The sequence below is a fragment of the Lampetra fluviatilis genome, chromosome 12 (assembly GCF_964198595.1).
Source record: "Lampetra fluviatilis chromosome 12, kcLamFluv1.1, whole genome shotgun sequence".
Taxonomy (NCBI): domain Eukaryota; kingdom Metazoa; phylum Chordata; class Hyperoartia; order Petromyzontiformes; family Petromyzontidae; genus Lampetra; species Lampetra fluviatilis.
In genome coordinates this window covers 14172711-14193344 of record NC_136286.1, presented here as the reverse complement: position 1 = coordinate 14193344, position 20634 = coordinate 14172711, and the positions used below count along the sequence as shown (strand labels likewise).

The following is a 20634-nucleotide window of genomic DNA, read 5'->3' as shown; positions in this document are numbered from 1 at the left end:
AACTCTTGAATTCCCAGATAGCGATGCTCCTTTTATCACCGCCCTTTGTATAAGAGGCTAAGTCATATAAATAAAACGATCGACTTGCAACCTTCCGATTTTCAATGGGAAAGTCTCAAGGCCGGCATTGAAGAGGCAGTCGGCAGTACGTATTACCAGGAAAACAGGGTTCTAGACATTAGGAGCAGCAGAGGAGGAGGAGAAGCAGTCTCCGGGTAGTGATGTTGTGGACGGGGAGGGGGTCAACTGGCTGCGTCGACGCGTGTGTGCGGAAACAGGGAAACGCACGAATGTCCTGCGGTTAATGAGGCCGTGATATTGCGGTGGAATTTAATGAACATTTTAGAAGCAGGGTCTTTTCATTAACCCGCAGGGGCGATTGTATATGACAGGCCTGTTTGCTATGCCACGGCCGGCTAATATTGCCATGACACCCACGGCCCAATTGCCCGTCACGAAGCGGAAGCTCGCGGCACCATTAGTTTCCCATCAGCGGGCGAGACGGCGGGGTTCAGGGTCCCTTACGGGACGGCAAGCATTGTCGTTCCCATACGCGTGGCACCGCTGTGGTCAAAGGTGACAATGAGGCAAAGGTCAGCCCCTACATACACTGTGCGCGACAGCTTCACGCGTTTGACGAATGTTTGTCCAACTGTGCGCAAAGTTTGGAAGAGATGTGGATATCAACATTCTGTCCCGCAACAAGTCGGCAGCTGCCGTTCGCCTTACCCAGACGGCGAAGTCGCGTTATTACCGCGTGGACAGAGTTAACCAACCTTGGATGGAAAATATCAGCGTAGGGGTGTGTGCATGCGTGTGCGTGCACATGCATGTGAACGCGGTTGGCGCCCTGCACGACGAACCCAGTGACCCGAGTTTGATTCCCGCTCACGGCCAAAACCGGTGGCGATTATCTGAACCGGTCCTGGGCCTCCCCTAGGTCGACTCAGCCTCAAATGACTACCTGGTGCGGTGTGTAAACATCGCCACTAAGGAGACAAAGGCGGTCAGGCGTGTTGCTGACCATTCACCCCCTCTCGTGTGCCACATTGCCGGCCTTCATAGGTGCTACTCCCTAACAGCACTTTCCCCAGCAGTCTGTTAAGGCGACACGGGGGCTCTTTGTCCTTGTGCGTGCGTGCGTGCGAAGCGTGGGGACCCGGCCACCTTCTCGTAGTTGGAGAAGCCGCCCATCACGGCGGGGTCCACGATGCCGTTGAGCAGCATGGAGAGGGGGTTGATGGGGAGGCTGCCGTCGTTCTGGTGCTGGTTCACCAGGTTCAGGATCTTCTCGTTGGTCTTGTTCATCGTCTCGATGGCGTTCTCCAGCGGGCTGATCTCAACCTGAGCCGGGAACACAAGCGTGCACAGGCGCGTGCGTTCAACGTGATGATGATAATTATAATAATAACAGCAGCAGCTTCAGAAGTGGCTCAGTGGCCTCATAACGCCTGTGCCAGAGCACTAAGGTGGCATTGCTGGGGTTGGTGGATCATGCAAAGATCATAATGTGCAGTGAGACTCCCAACCACATTGGCTCAGAGTTGGTCAAGAGATGGCAGTACAGAAAGTGGGTTTGTGAACTTGCATGTGCAAACTTTTGTGCCGTTATCACCCTGCATGGAGGGGGGTTTTCTCTAACACGTAAGAACTGGCCAAACATCCCAATAATGAAGGGAACTCCAATTCGCTGTGTAGATAACAAAACCTTCACGGGAAAGGTCTCTGCACTGGGCTGAACTGTGTGGAAAAGCTTTTTACATTGCCTTAGTGTTAAGTTATTGGTGGGTAGTTCTCATAACTGGGTGAATTAATTAGTCACCAGTGGATTTCACATTTGGAATATATTATGTTAAATAAGAATGGCTGTAAGCGGATCTTGTAAAATATTTTGCCTATCTTTTAAAAACCTTGGAAGAATTTTTCTGTGTTTCAGAAGATTTCTTGATAAAAATGTTTTGTCCCGATTTAGAAAAAAACTGCAAACATGACCCAAACCCATACTGGCCTGCCTGACAAAGGCAATCCTAGACTATGAATATGTGCACACACACATTTATCACACACAATGCACAAATCCAGATCTACACACGCACACACCCAAAGCACACACACCAACTCACAGATGCATAAACACTACTCAACACATTCGTGAATAACATCACCTTATCACAGATGTACTCTGAAGAAGGTCCAATGCCTGAAATGTCACCTATTACATATTTCCATTTATGGATGGGATATTGACGGATGTGTTGGGTTCTTTTTGTTGTTATTTGTGCTTGTGCAACGGACCTCAATTTAGGCCGAGTCAAGCCCAGAGTGACCCACGCCAGATTTTGATACAGATTGTCAATAGTACTGTGCATAGGATTGTAGTGATGTATCGTGCAAACCACAATTTGTCGCGCGCGCACCCACCCACCCACCGACTCACGCAGCCACCCACTCGCGCAACCACCCACCCACTCGCGCACCCACCCACCAACCCACTCGGACAGCCACCCACCCACTCGCGCACCCACCCACCAACCCACTCGCGCACCCACCCACACAATGGTTTCTGGGGAGGACATATCTCCCTTCGTCTTGTCACATCTCTTCAAGAGCCTCGCGTGCAATCGCCCCGTCTCGCCGTGACATCCCTCCCCCGTGCCGCTAAGTCGCGCCGGAGCCCCCCGGCCTGCTCCCCCACCCCCCCTCCTCTCCACCCCCGCCGGCACGCACCACCGCCTCGCTATCCGCAACTCTCCACGCCGTCCACGTCCTCCAACAAAACTAGTTTCTTAGCCCATTCATTATTCAGAGCGTAATGCATATTGAACGCGAGGTCTCCTACCCCCGCCCTAATGAGGGCGACCCCTGGGATGGGCGGCGTAGCGCGCACGACATCGCGCTACATTGTGCGACGTGCGTAACGTAACGCCAATTCATAGATACGTGAGCGGGGGGGGGGGTGCGTGTTGGGGGGGGGGGCGTTGCCTGCACGCTTTGTTAGCCGAGCGCCGAGGAAAACTGTGGGTGATGGGGAGGAGGAAGAGCCTGAGGGGAGGGGCTGGGTGGGTGCCACGAGTGGCGGGTGGGTGATGGGGACTTAGACAGAAGCAAGGGAATATTTTACACATAAGCAGATGAAAGCCCACTGAGACGCAGAAGATGTCCTTTTTACAACGTCAAAAAGCATGTCCCCCTACTCGAACGAGCTCTCCTCTGTTTGTCGGTGGGTTTGAAGCAACAGCGGACATCCCACCTTCCTGTGATGAGTGGGCCGCTCGACAGGACGGTCACCGTTACTCTTGACTTACCGAACGTGGCCCCATCATGCGGATCTTGTCGTGGAGTGGTTCGTGCACTGCTCTACGACTCCCGGCGTCCAGCGTTTGATTCCCGCTCACGGTGAACACCGGTGACAAATATCTGATCGAGTCCTGGCCCCCCCCGAGGTTGACTCGGCTTTAAATGAGCACCTGGTGTGGTGTGTAAATATCAGTACTGGGGAGACAAAGGTCGTGGTGCTGGCAACAACCACACTCTTGTGTGCCGTGCCGGCCTTCATAGGTGCTCGCTATCAGCACTTGCCACAACAGTCTGTGCAGCTGCACAGAAGATCCTTGTGTGCAATGAATATTTCACTGTGCTATATTCAGCTGCGTTCAATTCCCTGGGTACGTGAACCTGTGGTGAGACTCTTCCTTGGCTAACTTAGGCCGATACATGAGTACCGAGTGCAGAGACAAAGACGGCCTCTTGTGCTACTGGGGACACCATCTCATGCCAATCACCCCTAGAGCATGAGGCGAGTCGAAGGGTAATTATCTCCTCTGTGTTTCATCACCCAGATCCGTTAAGCCACAACACCTGGGTCTGTCTCGAGACCTGCCAAGTCAGCCCTTGCTGTGGGCCTCAAAGTGCACCTAGCCTGGCGCAAGTGCTGTGGTTTCGTCAGTGTCACGTCGTGGTGAATGGTGATTGTTGTTGTCGCCCCGTGGTGTTTATACCTTTGAAGTCTCAATGACTTCAAACCAGCGCAGGATTCCGGGCAGCCTGTACTCTGTGCTGTAGGTGGTCCGCTCGATCCACATGTTCTGTGCACGCAAACGCACGCAAACGCACACACGCCCAACACCAGGTGCATGTAAAGTGCATTTTGGCTCAAGGACTCATCATGTCAATGTGCCCTTCCGTCGACTCGATGCCGTTGCACAGTCAACATCCCACGAGGTAAGGTCTGCTCTCTCGTACCCCCCCCCCCCCCACTAGCTGCCAGTGGGTTTCCCCTTATCCCACACAGGATATCTGACCTCCAAGGTACGATCGTACAATCTCATCATCGCCACCATCTCGCTTCCCTTTGTTGTGTGCAAACTCGGGGCACCACCACCTCCTCCATCCTTCATCGGTGTCTCGCCTGTCACTACCTCTCCTGAACATGTAAACAATGCTTCTATCGGCAATTATGTTCCGAACTTCCAAGGTGCTTTTCCTCTCCTGCCGTCATATTTCTAAGATCGACTGTCTGCACTCGTTACAATCTGCACTCGTTACAATCTGCACTCGTTACAATTTTCGTTGTGCGCGTCTGTCGAATCGCAAAACTCGGAAAGTTGCAATGCAAGAGGCACTTCGGAGACCAGACTAAAGTGTATTCAGAATTTCATGCATTTATTGACGACTGGTAAATTATAAAGCGATGCATTTATTAATCGCCGGTGTTAATTATAATTTAATCTGCGCGGCCAGGTGGCGCCGTTGGCGGCAAAGCAGTCGTGAGTTTGGGAAGTCAAATCTCCAGTCGGGGGTTTGACAAAAGCCGCCATCCCTCGGGGTCAATAAATTGAGTGAGGCAAGTTAAACGTGATAGTCTTCTGGAGAGAAAGTGCACCGCTACATATACATGTGTATGTTAATATTGATATATATACATATACATGTGTATGTTAATATTGATATATATATACATATACATGCGTATGTTAATATTTATATATATCTACTTGGCCCTTCTGCTGCTGGCTAATGGTTGAGAGAAGACGCGAGCGCTGCTCCCTGCGGGGCCGAGCAGGGAGACACTCTTCGCCTTTTATTCACTTCATGGGAGAAATCACGAGCGAGTTAGCGAGCGCAACAAGCGGGCCTGGAAGTCGGAGCGACGAAAGGCGTGGGCGAGACCAGCGGCTGACTTGAGGCACGGGAACTCGCGAGGGAGCACACGGGCAGGAAGGGGTGGGGGGGGGGGCGTGAAGTCGGCTACTTACGGCAAACTCGTTGTCTGGGTCCTTGTCTCCCTTGCGCACAGGTCGGGAGTACGTGAAGCACTGAACCTCATTCACTTTGTAGAAACTGCACACGTACGTACATGCAAACATACAAACAAACAAAGATGAAAGCTTCCCCCCCTCCGTATAGCCTCAATAAGACTGCTGGGGAAAGTGCGCTGAAGCGAGGACTTTGGAAAGGCCGGCACGGCACATGGGGGGGGTGTGGGGTGGCCAGCACCACGCCCGGCCGCCATGGCCTCCCCAGCGCCGATGTTTACACACCGCACCAGGTACTCGTTTAAGGGCGAGTCGACCTAGCGGAGGCCCAGGGGCAGTTCAGACATTCAGCACCGATGTTGGCTGTGAGAGTGGGAATCAAACTCGGGTCCCCAGGTCAGTACCTAAGTGCATTAATCGCTGTGCTACCGCTCCCCACACGCACGCACAGATAGCACGCGCAAAGACAAAGGGCCCCCATTTAGCCGTGTAGGTTTCACAGAGCAAGTGCTCTAAGTGGGAACGGCACATATTAAAGCCGACACACGTACAAGCAGGGTAGTTAGTGAATCGCCGTGCATGCCGGACAGCCTCTGTCTACCCAGTGCTGATGCTCACGCACTGCTCCAAGTATTTTAGACTGCGCTCGTTTACAATGTTCCAGTGATGGAATAGGATTAGCAAACAACTCCAGACAATAGGACACCGCGTGCCCAAATCCGAGTTGGGATGCGCGGGCCTCATGCCGCACGCTGCCTTTGTTTGGCTTTCAAGCATCAATCTGCAAGCGAGACCAGGTAACACAGATTGTCAAATCCTTCCAGCCCAAACGAGAAACACACGAGGTAAGTGTTCAAGATATTACAAGTCTCACTCGTTTTGGATTTCCTTCTGTTAAGAATCGGATGTATGTAAATATTTATACCTGAACACACAAAAAAGACAGCGCACCAAAATGTGTCACAGCCATCACGAGCCGATGCGACGTCAAACCAACAAGTCATCGTGTCAGTCACGTGCATCTATAATTCAGTTGCTTAAGTCACAAGCCACAAGGATAACGTGAATTGCCTCGGGTAGAAACGTACTCTCGGCATGTGATGATGATTATATTAGCAGTGTCAAATATTTGATGAGTAAGGCTAAAAGTAACGATGTCATTTCTTGACGTGACTAATTCAATTCTTTGAGCTGCAAACCAAATTCCATTGCCCACTCAACGAATTGAATCTTGTGGGGGTTTTTTTTCCAGTAAAGTCTCACGGTCGTGACGATACCGACAGGGTGGGTGGAACACAGATGTCCGTGCGGTACACGGCACGCATTCATAACCGTCGGGACCTTTTACTTTCATCTAAGGTTTTTCAAAAGCATAGTAAAATATCTTTGGCATCAGACGGACTTCTGATTTATTCACATGTTCAGTTATTTACGTGCTTATATAATGATGCAGCCATTCATATTAATATTGAGATTTATTTATCTTTTACAAAAATAAGCATAAACTATAAATAACACGTAATTTTTTTTGGAGGGGGGGGTGGGGGATTGACGCTAGAGAGTGCTGTCATTGTTGGCGTTGTGTTGGTCGTCCGCTCCATCCGGTGTCACAATATTCATGTGGTTCGTACGTTCTGTACAAAGTGTCCGTGTCCAAACGCAACGCAACAATAAGAGCCACCTGGCTTTGAACGAGCTAAACGTAGCCGCTGTCCCTCCCCAACGTCAACAAGACAAGGGAGGTAGCTGCGTTGAACTCCAGCGCAGCTTCGTCGCCTTGACGAACATCAAGCATCGCCGTGCACAAACGGGTTATTGGCTAGCGCTTGTCTAGAAAGGTGGACCTTAACCAGAGGTGGGAATTCCACTTTCCTATGGCGGGGGCGAGTCTGTTTCACGACGAGCGTTCACTCGACACCGTGCGGTGCAGCCGAGTCAGGTGACGGCTCATCCCACCGAGCGCCGAGAGAGCCGAGACAATGACGACGGAGCGAACGGCACGAGTGTCTCATCGCGACTCTCTTGGCGCTAACCGGACGACGCTGCTCACCGTGCTCCGACTTAATGGCATCACAACGCTAAGACATTGCGATGTCATAACACGACCACGTCGGGGGAGGGGAGGGGGGGGGCGCGTTAATGCGACGATGCTACCGTATTGCGGTGAATTGAACACAAAGTGAACGTGTTCGGGTTAACGCCGCAGTACCTTTGGAGTTGGGTTAAGGTGTTAAGGTTAAAGTCACAATAGCGCTGGCTCGGGACGACATCGCCATGTCACTGCGAGCGGTTCGTACGCACGTACACACGTTGAACTTCTTTCGCGCCATACGTAGCCAACGGCGCCCAATCGGAGGTGCGCGTGTGGCGGGCACGCACACTCACTTGAGGATCTGATCGTTGACGCTCTTGTTTTTAAACTTGGGCTGGTCCCTCTGCAGGGGCTGGACGGTGAAGCACTGGATGTCTGTAGGCGGTCACAGTCAGGGGCGGCAACTCTCACAGGAGTCCGTTCACAATGGGCGCCGCGCCGAGGTTGAGGGGAAGCCGTAACCCAAGGCGCGCTAAGAGCTCTCGTGCCGTGGATACATAACAAAGAGACGGCACGTCCCTGGCTGTCCTATACATGTTAAAAAGTTTAAACAATTATATATACTTCATGGTTATGGCCAAGCACGTCATTACGGTGCATAGGGACCATCACTCTCGCAGTATAATACAATTCCAGTGCAGTGTCATTGCTAAACCGCTATTGCAATGTGCCTCACTATGATTTCAAAGTCTTTTATTCTCCTCACTTATAAATATTTGAACTCTCATCCAATAGCCTGCAACACACGGCCAAGATATAGATCTTCAACATTAAACCTATTTGCTTTTTGAATAGCATTTTATTTTAACGATTCCTATTACTTGACCTCTGCGATCATACCTAGAGCTGAGAAAGACATTCTACGAAATCCTCAGAATGCTTAGGATTCTGCATGACGACCCGGCGCTCAGAGCCAGACTCACACATTAGTAGGCTGGAAGAGCCAGACAAAGTTACGTTTAAGATGCTCAGTGTTAGTGTCAAACGCTTACAGCTAATCGATGGCACCCGTTGGATTGTAAGGCAGCCAAATGCTTACAAAGCTAAACGATGGCAAGTTCATGGACAAGGCTGAACGGGACATCTCCTACATTTCCCCCCATGCATAGAGGATTCTGTGGATGGAAGAGTGAGCGCACGCTGCTTAATATCGCCACTGAAAAAAAAAATGCAAATCCGCAATTTTATAATTAACTTTGCGGACACCGTGAGCGATAGCGACACATCACATGCTGTGATGCACGGGGGGCATTAAGCCATAAAATGTCTCGATTGGCCAAGATGGATCGATAGCAAGATTGCCGATTCCACCGAGGGAGGGACGTGTCCTCCCCGTGTCCTCACAAGCGGCGCGGTGCGAAGGTTGCTCCAGGTGATCGGTGCATGCCTGTGACCCGGGGGCCGAAGAGAACAGGGTTGGTGGATCACGCAGATTTGTGCAACTCCCTCACCCGGTGGGTTGCGAGGTGGCCAGGAGATGGCAGCACAATCCGTGTGCCGGCTCGCCCGGGGCCCTCGAATGTTCGACGCGAGCAGGGCGCACTGACATGCCGAGGCAAATTACGCAAGCGCCACAGCAATGCAAAATATCAAATATATTCGTGCGTATGGAGCGTTCCCGCATCCGGCTAGGCCCGGGTCTTTCTGGCGACGCCGCCGTGGAGGATACTCTGCGACGGAGCGCTGCGCACGTTCTCGCCGGGCGGACTCGTCGTCTTCATCTTCTCGGCGTTGGGGAACTGGGCCAGGAGGCGCGCCTCGAAGTCCTCGCGCCGCTCGTACTCCTTGCCGCGGTAGATGAACATCTTGTTCTGTGTGGGGACGGGGGACGGGGGGGGGGGGCGATCGCAGGGTTGGCGGCGTGCGCTCGGAGTGGTGGGCGGTTGCCCCGTTCGCAGAGGGCGTCGCTGCCGGCGCAGCCGCCGCACTTGACAGCCGCTCACCTTGACGCTTGCGGGGGTGCGATCACCCATCGCCCAAGCCTCAGACTGAAGCGCCCTTCGGAATTTAAGTTGGAGAGTAAAAGGTGAAGGCGGAACCCTGCAAGTTCTTGCGCATAGCATTGCTGGCTGAAGAGGGAGCTCTATAGAGCCGCTCTCGAGCATAACTTGATCTACTCTTCCACAATGGGCGGATGTGTTGGACGAGGTGGGTGGGGCCCACACTTTACCCACCTCCAAATCGACTGCGGTACGCTCATTATTATTGGTGCTGCGTGAACGGTAATAATAATGAAGTGATAAGCCACTATGTTGGGCTATGATTTGTGGCCATGTCGCTTCTGAAAGAGAGCTATACAGCTCAGTGGGCCTTACCTGGTAAAATAAAAATTAAGTTTAGTTTTAAATAGTTGAGAGTGTGCATGAGTTCCATCTGCCATGCCTTGCAGTGGACACAGTGGAAAGAGAACCGGGCGTCGTGTCACCAACTGGACAAGGCGCTCCTCCCCAGCACCAGACAACGCGATCACCCGGGGAAGGGCAAACGTGCCGAACGGGGCTCACGGAATCAAGCGGGGGGCGGGGGCTGGCGGGGCTTGGCCCATCTGGACGCGTTGATTTTGTTTGGCCCATCTGGACGCGTTGATTTTGTTTGGCCCATCTCGACGCGTTGATTTTGTTCTCACGCTAAATGAATAAAAGTACAAGGGGGCAGCGTGGCTCCTCACCCGCAGGAATGACGGGAAGCCCTGCCCAAAGTAGCCCACGGCAAAGTAGTCTGGCTTGGGCCGCATCACCGTGATGATGTTTTCGTAAAACTTCGCCTGTCGTCTCTGTGTGCACGGACAGGCAGAGCGACAACATTCACTTATTTATGATCCGGAAGAGCCCACTGGCTCCTGCAGTCGCTCTTATACAAGCTGCGGGTTGATGTAAAAGCAACAACAGCAAACAAATTCCAACGTGTAAACAAAATAATGCAGAAGGGCACAGACATCTGACTACAAAAACAGTTATATATATAACACCGAGCCAGGATACGGAGACAGCGATTCAGCCAAATAAAAATGTGACACCGAACACTGCCAAAGTTGAAGGTGCCACGAAGGGTGCAGCGCACGTGTGCAGGCAGTGACGTGCTGGCACACGACTCCACAGCCCAGTTGTACATTGAACAGCGTGGTACACGGGTGTATGCTTAGCAGCCGGCACACGTTCTCACTGTGTATTTACCTAAGAGGGTGTTAATAATGCTTTAAGTGCTGGCTGGAATGAACGGATCGTTCGTTGTGCAATTCAGCCGTTGTGATTCATCGACGGTCAAGTTAAAGTCAAAGTGTCTCCCTGCTTCAATGAGCACTTGAAGAAGCGCTCATCTCCAGCGGCAGCCTTAAGCCAGAAGTGGAAATTCCACATTTCCATGGCGGTGGCCAGTCGCTACATAGGACAGCAGATGTTGACTTTTTACCAAGTGGTACTTATCATATCAACCTTAGAGAGAGCCAACCTGTGACTAGGATTTGATCCCAAAACTTCTCTGCCGAGGAGTACCAGTGAGGTTAAACATACGAGCAAAAACACAATCCAGCGAAGCTATTTGCTGTACTGCTATGTAATGACGATCTCTGCGAGATCCACCAACCCCCACCTCAAAATCAATGCATCACAGATGCGCAACGACGGACTGGGCTGCAAAATTACAAAAATATATGTACTCACCAATGAGCCGCAAAATAACACAAATATACGTACTCACCAATGAGCAATGCTCACTCAGCCAAAAATATCTCTACTAAGGCACTAGACTGCAAGCTGCACGTCGTGGCTATTCAGTGCTGTGAGCCGAGTCGATGGGAGATGCAGTCAGGCTCGTGGCTAATGAGCGGCCCCAGTGGAGAGGGCCCCCGAGGAGGTGCCCACCAGGATGTTGCTGAGCTGCTCGTAGTCGAAGATCTCCGTCTCGTACTGCTGCGCCAGCTCCTTGCACAACCCAATCGCCTCCTCCCACATCTAGAGAACCGCACAAAGACAAAGGTCCCCCTTAGAGCCTTGGCAGACTGTTGGGGGCAAGGGCTGTTAAGCGAGCACCTATGAAGGCTGACACGGCATACGAGGGGGTGGGTGGCCAGCACCACGCCCGGCCGCCTTTGTTTCCCTAGTGGCAATGTTTACACGCTGCACCAGGTACTCATTTGAAGCTGAGTTGACCTAGGGGAGGTCCAGGACCAGACAATCTTCCCTGGCGTTGGCCGTGAGAGCTCGGGTCACTGGGTTCGTAGCGCAGCGCGCCAACCGCTACACTAACTCACGCACGCACAAAGGGATAATGCATTAATTTAATTCAGCCACTTTTCAATTCATTGCTGAATGAATTCCTCCGCAAATCTTCAAGTTATGGGGTTGTTTGACCGTACCTCACCACACCGGTCAGTATGAGTTGCTTAAGGGGGGAGTGGGTGTGCAGAATCAGTTTAGACGCACTCGCCATTGATATAATCCGTGGCTGTAAATCAAACTCGGGTTAAAAAAGTTCGAAGCACGGTGCTCCAAACACTGCACCACCGCCGCCATCCGACTAAAAGAGTGGCCAAAACCACGTGGCCTAATCCACGAATTAAGACGCATATGGCCGTGCCAGTTGGCGAGATTGTCACTGGCATAAAGCTGCGTTGGTCCCTGCGCCCCGTCAATGTGTAAATTCCACTGCTGGCTCAAAGCATCCCAATGTAAATGAGCGCTGCCCCAACGCTGCTTGGAGCACCGACGCGCTCTGACGTTTGACTCGGCGCTCCGTGGGTAAAGCAACTGATATGAATAAAAAAATCAGTTCAAGTCTTGGGCATGGTCAACTGAGCTGGTCAACACTCGCAAGGTGGATACTGAGAGCACGGCCTATTGTAGCTGCTTTCCATGGTGAGTGGCCACTTCACGTAGAGCAGGCTCGCCTTGCCAAACGTCACAGGAAGTGGACACGACCCATCAATCATGCGAGCGTGGGGACACAGACTTTGACTTCAGGCACTGTGGTATTGCGTCAGCTGTTGTAGCCGTGTTTGACAGGAGAGCCAAGTGATACTTGAACTATTCCCGTGCGTGGTGAAGTACGGTCACACGGCCCCCACGGCGTGGCAGGGGGTGGGTTGGTGGGGGAGGGCGCACATTCAATTCAGCAGCGGATTGACAATTGGCCACAGATCAAATTTTAAAAAATCATAGCCAAGGTCTGCGTGTACATTTCTAGACGGTTAAACCATTAATTACGATAATAATGTGGACAACCATCCCATTGCAGGACCCTCCTGAAAATTAATATTGAGACTCAATGAGTCTTGATGTGTACACCAAGTCAAATAGGTGCCCTGCTCAAACAAGCAATGGGAGCAGCACTCATCTCTAACGATGTCCCTGACAGTGGTGTAAAGTTCACATTGCCACGGCAGGGGCTAGTCTGGTCCAGAAGAAAACCACTGAACCAAATTGTTATGGATTTTACTTAACAGCAGTAGAGATATTTTAATCGATAATAAAATTCACACTGGCATGCATGCACGTGCACAAAACCACTTGTACATGCATGTAAAACAAAACACATTTAACATCAGACGCAACCCAAAAACCGGGTTCCTATTTGATGGCAATATATACTATTAAAAAATTCGGATGCTTGAATTTGTGTCAGTTTTCAAAATTCCAAATCACCTCTAATCCCAGCTCTGACTACAGGACGGTGTTGCCACAATTATGGGTCTCAAATTCCCTTACGAGTGCCATCAACTAGCAGGCAGTGGCTCCCGGCATGCACCACGCATCATCGCTGTGGTCATGGGGGGCTCTCTCTCTCGGCTTGCACACGGAGACGAGGATGAGAGGACGGACTCCGGTGCGGCTGCGACATCACGAGAGGGAGCTCTGGCAGTGACACCTTAAAGTTACTCGCAAACAAACCTCCAAACGTGTGTTGGCGGCCCAGGATACGCAACCGAGGAGTGCACACATTACGCAAGTGGTTAACTTGGTTTTTTTTGGGCTGCGTCTTTAAATCCACACACACACACAAGCACCGGAGCATTGACGTAAAAAACACATTTGTGCAAACACGCGGGAACGGCATGACGGCACCACGGCACACAGGGCACCAACAACAGAGCGTGCCACCATTCATCATAAACCCGTGTCGTACTGTGGGGTTCGGCTCCTCTTAAAGGCCCCCATCGCCATCTCCTGCGCATGATGCAAGGGCACGCACGCCACGCGGAGGGTGAGTACAATTTCACACGCTCGCCATCGTGTGGACGCAACCCTCTCACGGTGACTACAGGCGTCTAAAGTCAATAGGTCATCACAGCTAATGCCGTTGACGTCAACACACCCTTGTTCACACTTCTTTTCTCCTGCCAGATCCCACAACTTGTTGAATGGTTGAATTCAACCTCAAAGTTTTGCTTATAGAGCATCCCGGAACATGGCTTTAGGTCTTCCCCCTTGGTCATCGAGACCTTGGGTGCCACGCTGACGCCGGCCTGGGCTAGCTGCCGTCCTACATCCTGCAGATCCACCCCCGCCATCGCAGCGCCCCCTCGTCCTCACCACATCTGATAACAAAGCGTTGTTTACAAACACAGCACGTGTGGTAGCGATGTGTGACAAAGAGTCAAACGGTGGTAGCCAAACGGTGAGTAAGTGGTAACGATGTTATTCATATAGACGAGCCAAGGTAACCCGCGCCCACTGAGATTTGACCTCGTGACCTTCCAACTGCGAGCCGGGTGCTCTGACCACAGTTCCAGCGAGCCAGATTCAAATGCCATCAGGAGCCCTCTAGGAGTGACCCGGGGTTTCCCTCCCATCACATGACAGTAAAGGTGGCATCTTGCCTGGGGTGCACCTCCAGGGCTGGCCGAGAGGGTTGCACCCCGCCTCATCGTGAGAGGTGATGCACTGCAACCTCCTCATCGTGAGAGGTGTTGCACTACACTTCCTCATCGTGAGAGGTGACGCTCCACACCTCCTCATCGTGAGAAGTGACGCTCCACACCTCCTCATCGTGAGAGGTGATGCACTACACTTCCTCATCGTGAGAGGTGACGCTCCACACCTCCTCATCGTGAGAAGTGACGCTCCACACCTCCTCATCGTGAGAAGTGACGCTCCACACCTTCTCATCGTGAGAGGTGTTGCACTACACTTCCTCACCGTGAGAGGTGATGCACCACACCTCCTCACCCTGAGAGGGTTACACCGCAACCTCCTCACCTTGCCCTTGTCGAAGTAGCCGATGATGTCGCCGTAGAGCATCTCCTTGAGCTCGCGCTGGGTGTTGCCCTTCTGGGCTCCTCGCAGGTTCAAGTGCGACGCACACGGATCGTCCGACCACTGGCGAACGAAGGGAGGGGGAAGGGAAGGGGGAAGGGTGCCAGCGGGGCAGCGACATCACGCAACGAAGCGCGATAATTCGCACGGCGATAGAGTTTTAGCCGCAACACAGTACTATGAGGCCGGCCACGTTAAGAGGTAAGGTGATACTGCACGTTACAAGGCGATATTTAGACAGCAAAAAGCTCAGTCCTCCCAGCATGCATTGCACGTCACGTTAGATCACCATTCTGCGCGTGTTTAATGCACAACGGCCTTGGTGTAGACCGCAGACGATTTTAAATTGTGGCTATATTATTTTAGTCAGCAGTAGGGCAATGGGCTAACTGCCATCATTGCCTCCCGCTGCCTGGTGAGACTGAACGCGGTACAATCCTCACTGCCAAACGGCATCCACGCTCGAGTGAGAGTGGGGTAGTGTCCATCTCCATTGGCTGCCCTGAGCCAGTGGTGGACAACGTGAATTCACATTCCGAGGACCGCTCTTGCCGACGAATAACCGCTGTCGATTTTCCCAAGAGGTGGTACTCGTTTAGCCAAACCCGGAAGTTTTGATACGATGATCCGAACCCCAACTGGGATTTCAACTCGCACACTTCAGACTGTGAGCTCATCACTCCAAGCGCACGGGGCCACGTGGGAGGACTTTACATGCAGAACGATAAATCATTCAATTAGGAGGAAAGCAAGGGCCCATTGGACGTGCTCACTGCAGGAACCCTGGGGGCTGGGCACGTTTGGCTAATGGGGGCCAAGGTTCAGGATGAGGAGTCAATGAGGCGAGTGAAGGAATGTCTGGCTGCAACGCGCGCGTAGCGCACGAAACGTTTAACGCAGGAATTTTGACAATCAAAGTCACGCGCAAAAAAATGTTGCTTTCAATGCAATGATTAAAAACGCACTCTTAAGTCCATTCACATTGCGAGTGGTTGCACAGTCCCGTTTAGCAAGCCGCTAGGCAAAACCGTTCAATTATTTATGATGGGTCAACAAATTGTAGAACCTTAATAAAAAATCTTCGCCGTAACTTTCTGTGCTTCCGCTTAAGAGGTCTTTTTTTTTGTTGCAACGAGAGAATAATATAATTTACATTTAATTTATTTAAGCAGCTGAAATCTCGGAGTTTTTTTGTATTACAAAAGCCCCACCTATTGTCAGCATTATTTTTCTCACGTGAATTGCTATTGCATGCACGATCTCGCCAACCATCCATTCAGTCTCAGATTTATAAGGACTGCTCGACTCATTATTTGACAATCACAAACGGAAACAATGCACAGGCATGCATTTAGTACGACGCGAATACATGTTTAATGTCCGATGCTTTTTTTCTTACAATATTTGACCCTGACGGCGCTATTCGCATCACAAGCTACGAGACAAAGTGTAAATTCGCAGAGCGATGCTGGAGAACAGCGCTCGGTGGTGGATCTCTCAGAGCAACCTCTGAGGTCCGCACTGCCACCCAGACTAATGTTCGTTGCATGATAGTAAAACCGATATTGAAAAAAATTCTCAACAGTTCGTCACATTAAGTGCAGAATTGTATTTAACGTGATCAGTAACATTGATGTGGGGTTATTGGCGACTGTGGGCTGAGACCATCAACTCACGGAACCGGAGTAATGGGTTTACGCACCCAGGATCTTAGCGGTGCCGCTGAGCGCGATGATTTCTGAGCCACCAGGCATCTCTTCAATCTTATACATTTTAAATTATTAATACTGTAGCATTTACTCGTGGTATAGTCTTGTTCGTTTGCAGACCGAATATTTTTCTTGCCATTAAATAAATTGCATTTATAATGCAAACACTTATTAATTCACATTTTATTTGTAACTACAGAGTAATGTTTTTGAAACGGTGTTTTTGCATCGTAGCGCTTTGCAAAATCCAAATCTGCTTCTGTTTTGCCGTACTTACTAAACCTCAGGCCTCTCACGAAAGAGAGATTCTCGGTGCAAAATGGGTTCTTCTTACCACGTTGCAAATTAAGGTCATCTCTTGACTTATCTACCTCGTTAGCATTCCAAAATTTTAGGGGCGATACTCGCAGCACAAGTTCGGAGTAACGGTCCTCCGCTGACTACACGCGATGAAAGAACGAACACCCGCAGCCCAGAAGTCGCGACGGCACGCCACTGGCATCTATTTGTGGTGGGGGTGGTGGATGAGGAGGAGGAGCAGTGTGGGGTTTGCAGAAGCCTCGCCTTCAGCAGGTGGGTGTAGAGCAGCAGCGTGTACCCGGCCTCCGTGTAGTTGTCGCACTGCAGGTGTAGGTCGTGCAGCTTGTACAGGTACCTAGGAGGCAGCGGCATTCGACCACTTGCTCACCGCTTTCTCTGGCACTGCGTTCCCAGCAGACCTTTCCCCATTGCTTGACACACGCGGTGGTGCGGGAGAGGGGGGGCACTCATCGCTGTGCGACAGGCCTGATGTGCAGGCACGTATCGGAAGCCCTATATTATACATTATCTTTTATCTTTTGTGCACAGGTAGCCAAGGTGGTTCAGTGGACCAATATCAGGCCTATTTACAGATCTGGAATCGCATGTTTCAGCCACCGATGATTAAACTGAGTTGTCAAGTATTTTATTTTGTCTGTCGCTTAATTCAGACTATTCAAATTTGGAGGATGAAAACAAATGGTTGATATCTATGCAAGGAAATATATAAAGATGCACCACCAAGTGTGGGTAATAAGCCTATTGAAGAGACTCCAGAAGTAATTCTGCTACATCCTCTTCTGAAGGCCAACCATCACCGCAAGGCGATGTTCCACCGCTCGCTGTCCCGCGTGGAGACCACAACAACGCGGCAATGCCCACGGCACGACCGACGCAAAATGAGGAAAATAAATCCACGAATAAACCAAGTGAGAACTAAACAATCCATATCCAATTAAAAACGCCCACACAAACTCATTTGTCATAAACGTTGCCTTAAAAGGGAACAATATAATATTGGCAACAAATAGATTATGACGGACGTGTGGATTTTTCTCTTTTGTGCTTGTGTGCACCGCTGCCAGCAGCGTCACCAAATACTTAGTGTGGGAATGAAGTACGTTCTCGTCGACCTCTTGGGGGTCAAACTCAGGGCGTGGCTCAACACTAGAGGCCTCCATGCCCGAGGCACAGCAGCCACGGGATCTCTGATTTACGACGACGGCGGCGGCGCTGCCGCCGCCCCGAGCCAGCCAGGTGTGTCCGCGAGGCTGAGGGCGCACGCGGTCCGGGCTTCGGGGAGGCGTCAGAGCGTAAATTGCGAGCGACGTCAAATAAATCAACGCAATTTCTCCGTAGAAACAGTGCGGGCTCGACGCACGCGCTGCGTCGGAAATGCACGGCCGTGTCGCCGCAAAGTAATTTAACGCCGGCCGCTGGATTTATGCAGAAATCCTAAGCGTGTGGCAGCAGATCAGTCGTATCTTTTTATTGTGTGTTTTTATATGTGGCAATGCGCAGAGTGTTTCAAATTAAATGTCACACCCGTGGCAGGGCCTAGGTTTGGGAATCGTGGTAGGGGAGGAGGGAGGGGAGGGGAGGAGAGGGGCAGGAGGAGGAATTTGAAGAGGATACCTATTCATGGAGAATTTTTGTTTCTCCAGAAGGAATTTGTTTTCGACAATAACTGCATGACGATTGCTCTTCCAAGTATTGTTGGGCACGCCGATGACTTCTTTGAAAGTGGTGGTTTTGTGATGATGCTGGAGGAACGGGAAGATGCCCCAGCCACAGGAACTCCCCTGGCTCATTTATTACAAGGCAGGAGTTAAAAATCCTGGTCAGAGTAAACTCAGGCAATAATCATCAACATGATCTCACCAATGGTTGCTAAAATGAGTAACATTTGTTGAGACTACCCTTTCGCTCAGGATCCGAATTTGAATTGAGCATTGCTCCAACGTTTGTGAGAGCAAAGTGGCTGATGACTTGGTGAGACGAGGACACGTGGGGACACAACGGCCAATTGTTGCACGTGCAGTCAAGTGTGGAACACATCAACGGTTTGTCGTGTGCGGTTCTTAGGCACTGTGCAGTCGGGCAGGCGCTGTGTTCAGACCACGCAACTCACAATCAGAACACCGAGAGCTCATGAGTTTTGGTGCCAGGCACGGTGGCTCGTTGTGCTCACCGTATGTAGATCTCTTCCCGCTCGATTTCCTTGTAGAAATTCTGGACAAGACAAACGCAGGACACCCGTCAAACATCATTCTTTGCAATGTGATTGAAGGCTTCAGAGTTGTTATCTTGTTTGCGTCATACGTCCTGTTGCTGTATGACCCTGTACCGTTACCATTCCATTGTAATGTGCACAGATGCCTACTTTATTGAGGGCGACATTGGCACGTAAAATGAAGATTGATTGATTGGCACACACACAAGTTTCTGCCTTGATTATCTCCCCTCTTGAACATGTCTTGCATCCTAATACAAGACTGCCTGAATACGCCTTGACAATACGTTTAGAGGTACATTTCTCCAATGTAACTGGAGCAGTGTAACAATCCACCACCCACCCGTCTCTTCACGTGGCCATTCGACAAACTGTCACCGTTCAGGGAGTGGGATTCAGTTCACAAACAGATTCCTGTTGTTGCTTATTTATTTTTCTTTCCCTAACGCTGCGGTGGACGGAGCAGCCAACGGTTCCCTTTGGGGGAGGTGACGTGAAACCCATGACATTGAACACGAACAGCACAGAGAGAGAAAAAACACCTCGATCATTACAACAGGCATTTCGATTGCATGTGCCCTGAACTCGATGGTGGATATTAACCGGCACATTTCGCGTCCCCAGTGCTGCGCATGTGAGAATTACGACTCCATGGTAGCAGGGCAGCCTCGGGGGGAGAGAGACAAAGAGAGAGAAACAAAATCCGGGCCTGCGTGGTGGTGGTGGTGGTGGTGGTGGAGAGGGGCGAGTGGTGAGCACGGCACGTCGTCCACCCACCAGCAGGTTGACGGTGCAGCTCATGCGGTTGTCCATGTTCTCGTCGTGCATGATCATGCGGTAGTCCAGCAGCCGCTCCAGCAGCCGCTTCACCACGATGACGAAGCTCTCGCCCGGCTTCGCCAGGTACTTGTGCCGGCGGCAGCTGTCGAGGAGGCTGCGGCGGCGGAGAGGCGACGGCACGCGGGGGGGGGGTCACAGTGATCAGCGACCCTTTGGTGTGTCACACCCTACAGCTCCACTACCTCTGCTGGTCACATGCTGCACCTATGCTCCGATGTTCACCGGTATCGTGCAATAACTCACATTTTCTCGAACAGGACCTTGTACTGCTCGTCACCCTTGCCTCCTTCCACCTCGTGGTCCAGCTTCGTGATGATCTCATTCTCAAACTGTGCATACGGACAGGGCCACAAATGTCAAAGGGGACCCAAATCACAGGCGTGAGCAGTTGTGAAATAGATGAGGTAGGAGATCGGCTGAGACATGATCATCGGGCACACACACACACATACAATGATATTTTTCCAAGCAAGTTGACTCAACAAAGCTAAATCTGATGACAAGGTATTGCTCATTGCTAGCGAGTTGCTTAGGACTTCAAAAGGCGTTCGAAAAGGCTCGATCAGTAAGGACATTTTATGTTAGCTTTACGAGTGACGAAGCTTCAATTGATACCGTCAACCCACCTGGCCTTGATCGCCTAACAAAGGGTCAAGGTCGAGGCAACGCCCACCCACCACAACCCTGGCTTTGGATGATGACTGCCACCATTCCATCCCCCCGCTACGGATGACCATGAACACATCCGGTCTGTGGACGACTGGTCCGTTTGAGACGACAGGCACGAGCGGCATTGCGAGTTCAAATTCTGGTCGGAGGCCAACTCATGCCATCATCCTTGTGGGGTCAATGAAATGAAGCTCCGCTCTTACTCCGCTGATGAGACACTGTATATAGCGACACAGATGCAGAGCGTTGCTTGTATCGAATTACTGCTCCTGAAATTATGCATTTC

General features: G+C 51.2%; 1 protein-coding gene across 4 annotated transcripts in view; it reads right to left on the bottom strand.

Annotated features, from left to right (window-relative positions):
- The window catches only part of LOC144935209 (dedicator of cytokinesis protein 1-like), a 313091-nt gene that overhangs the window by 10191 nt on the left and 282266 nt on the right, over positions 1–20634 (bottom strand). For all 4 annotated transcript variants that reach the window (XM_078861718.1, XM_078861720.1, XM_078861717.1 and 1 more), the window contains exons 34-45: positions 19923–20008; positions 19617–19773; positions 18798–18838; positions 16871–16961; positions 14541–14660; positions 11208–11297; positions 10016–10120; positions 9017–9158; positions 7641–7722; positions 5256–5340; positions 3999–4085; positions 1168–1344 (exon numbers count right to left, since the gene is read on the bottom strand). In XM_078861718.1, coding sequence (XP_078717844.1) covers positions 1168–1344; positions 3999–4085; positions 5256–5340; positions 7641–7722; positions 9017–9158; positions 10016–10120; positions 11208–11297; positions 14541–14660; positions 16871–16961; positions 18798–18838; positions 19617–19773; positions 19923–20008 — 1263 coding nt within the window. The remainder of the gene's footprint in view (positions 1–1167; positions 1345–3998; positions 4086–5255; positions 5341–7640; positions 7723–9016; positions 9159–10015; positions 10121–11207; positions 11298–14540; positions 14661–16870; positions 16962–18797; positions 18839–19616; positions 19774–19922; positions 20009–20634) is intronic.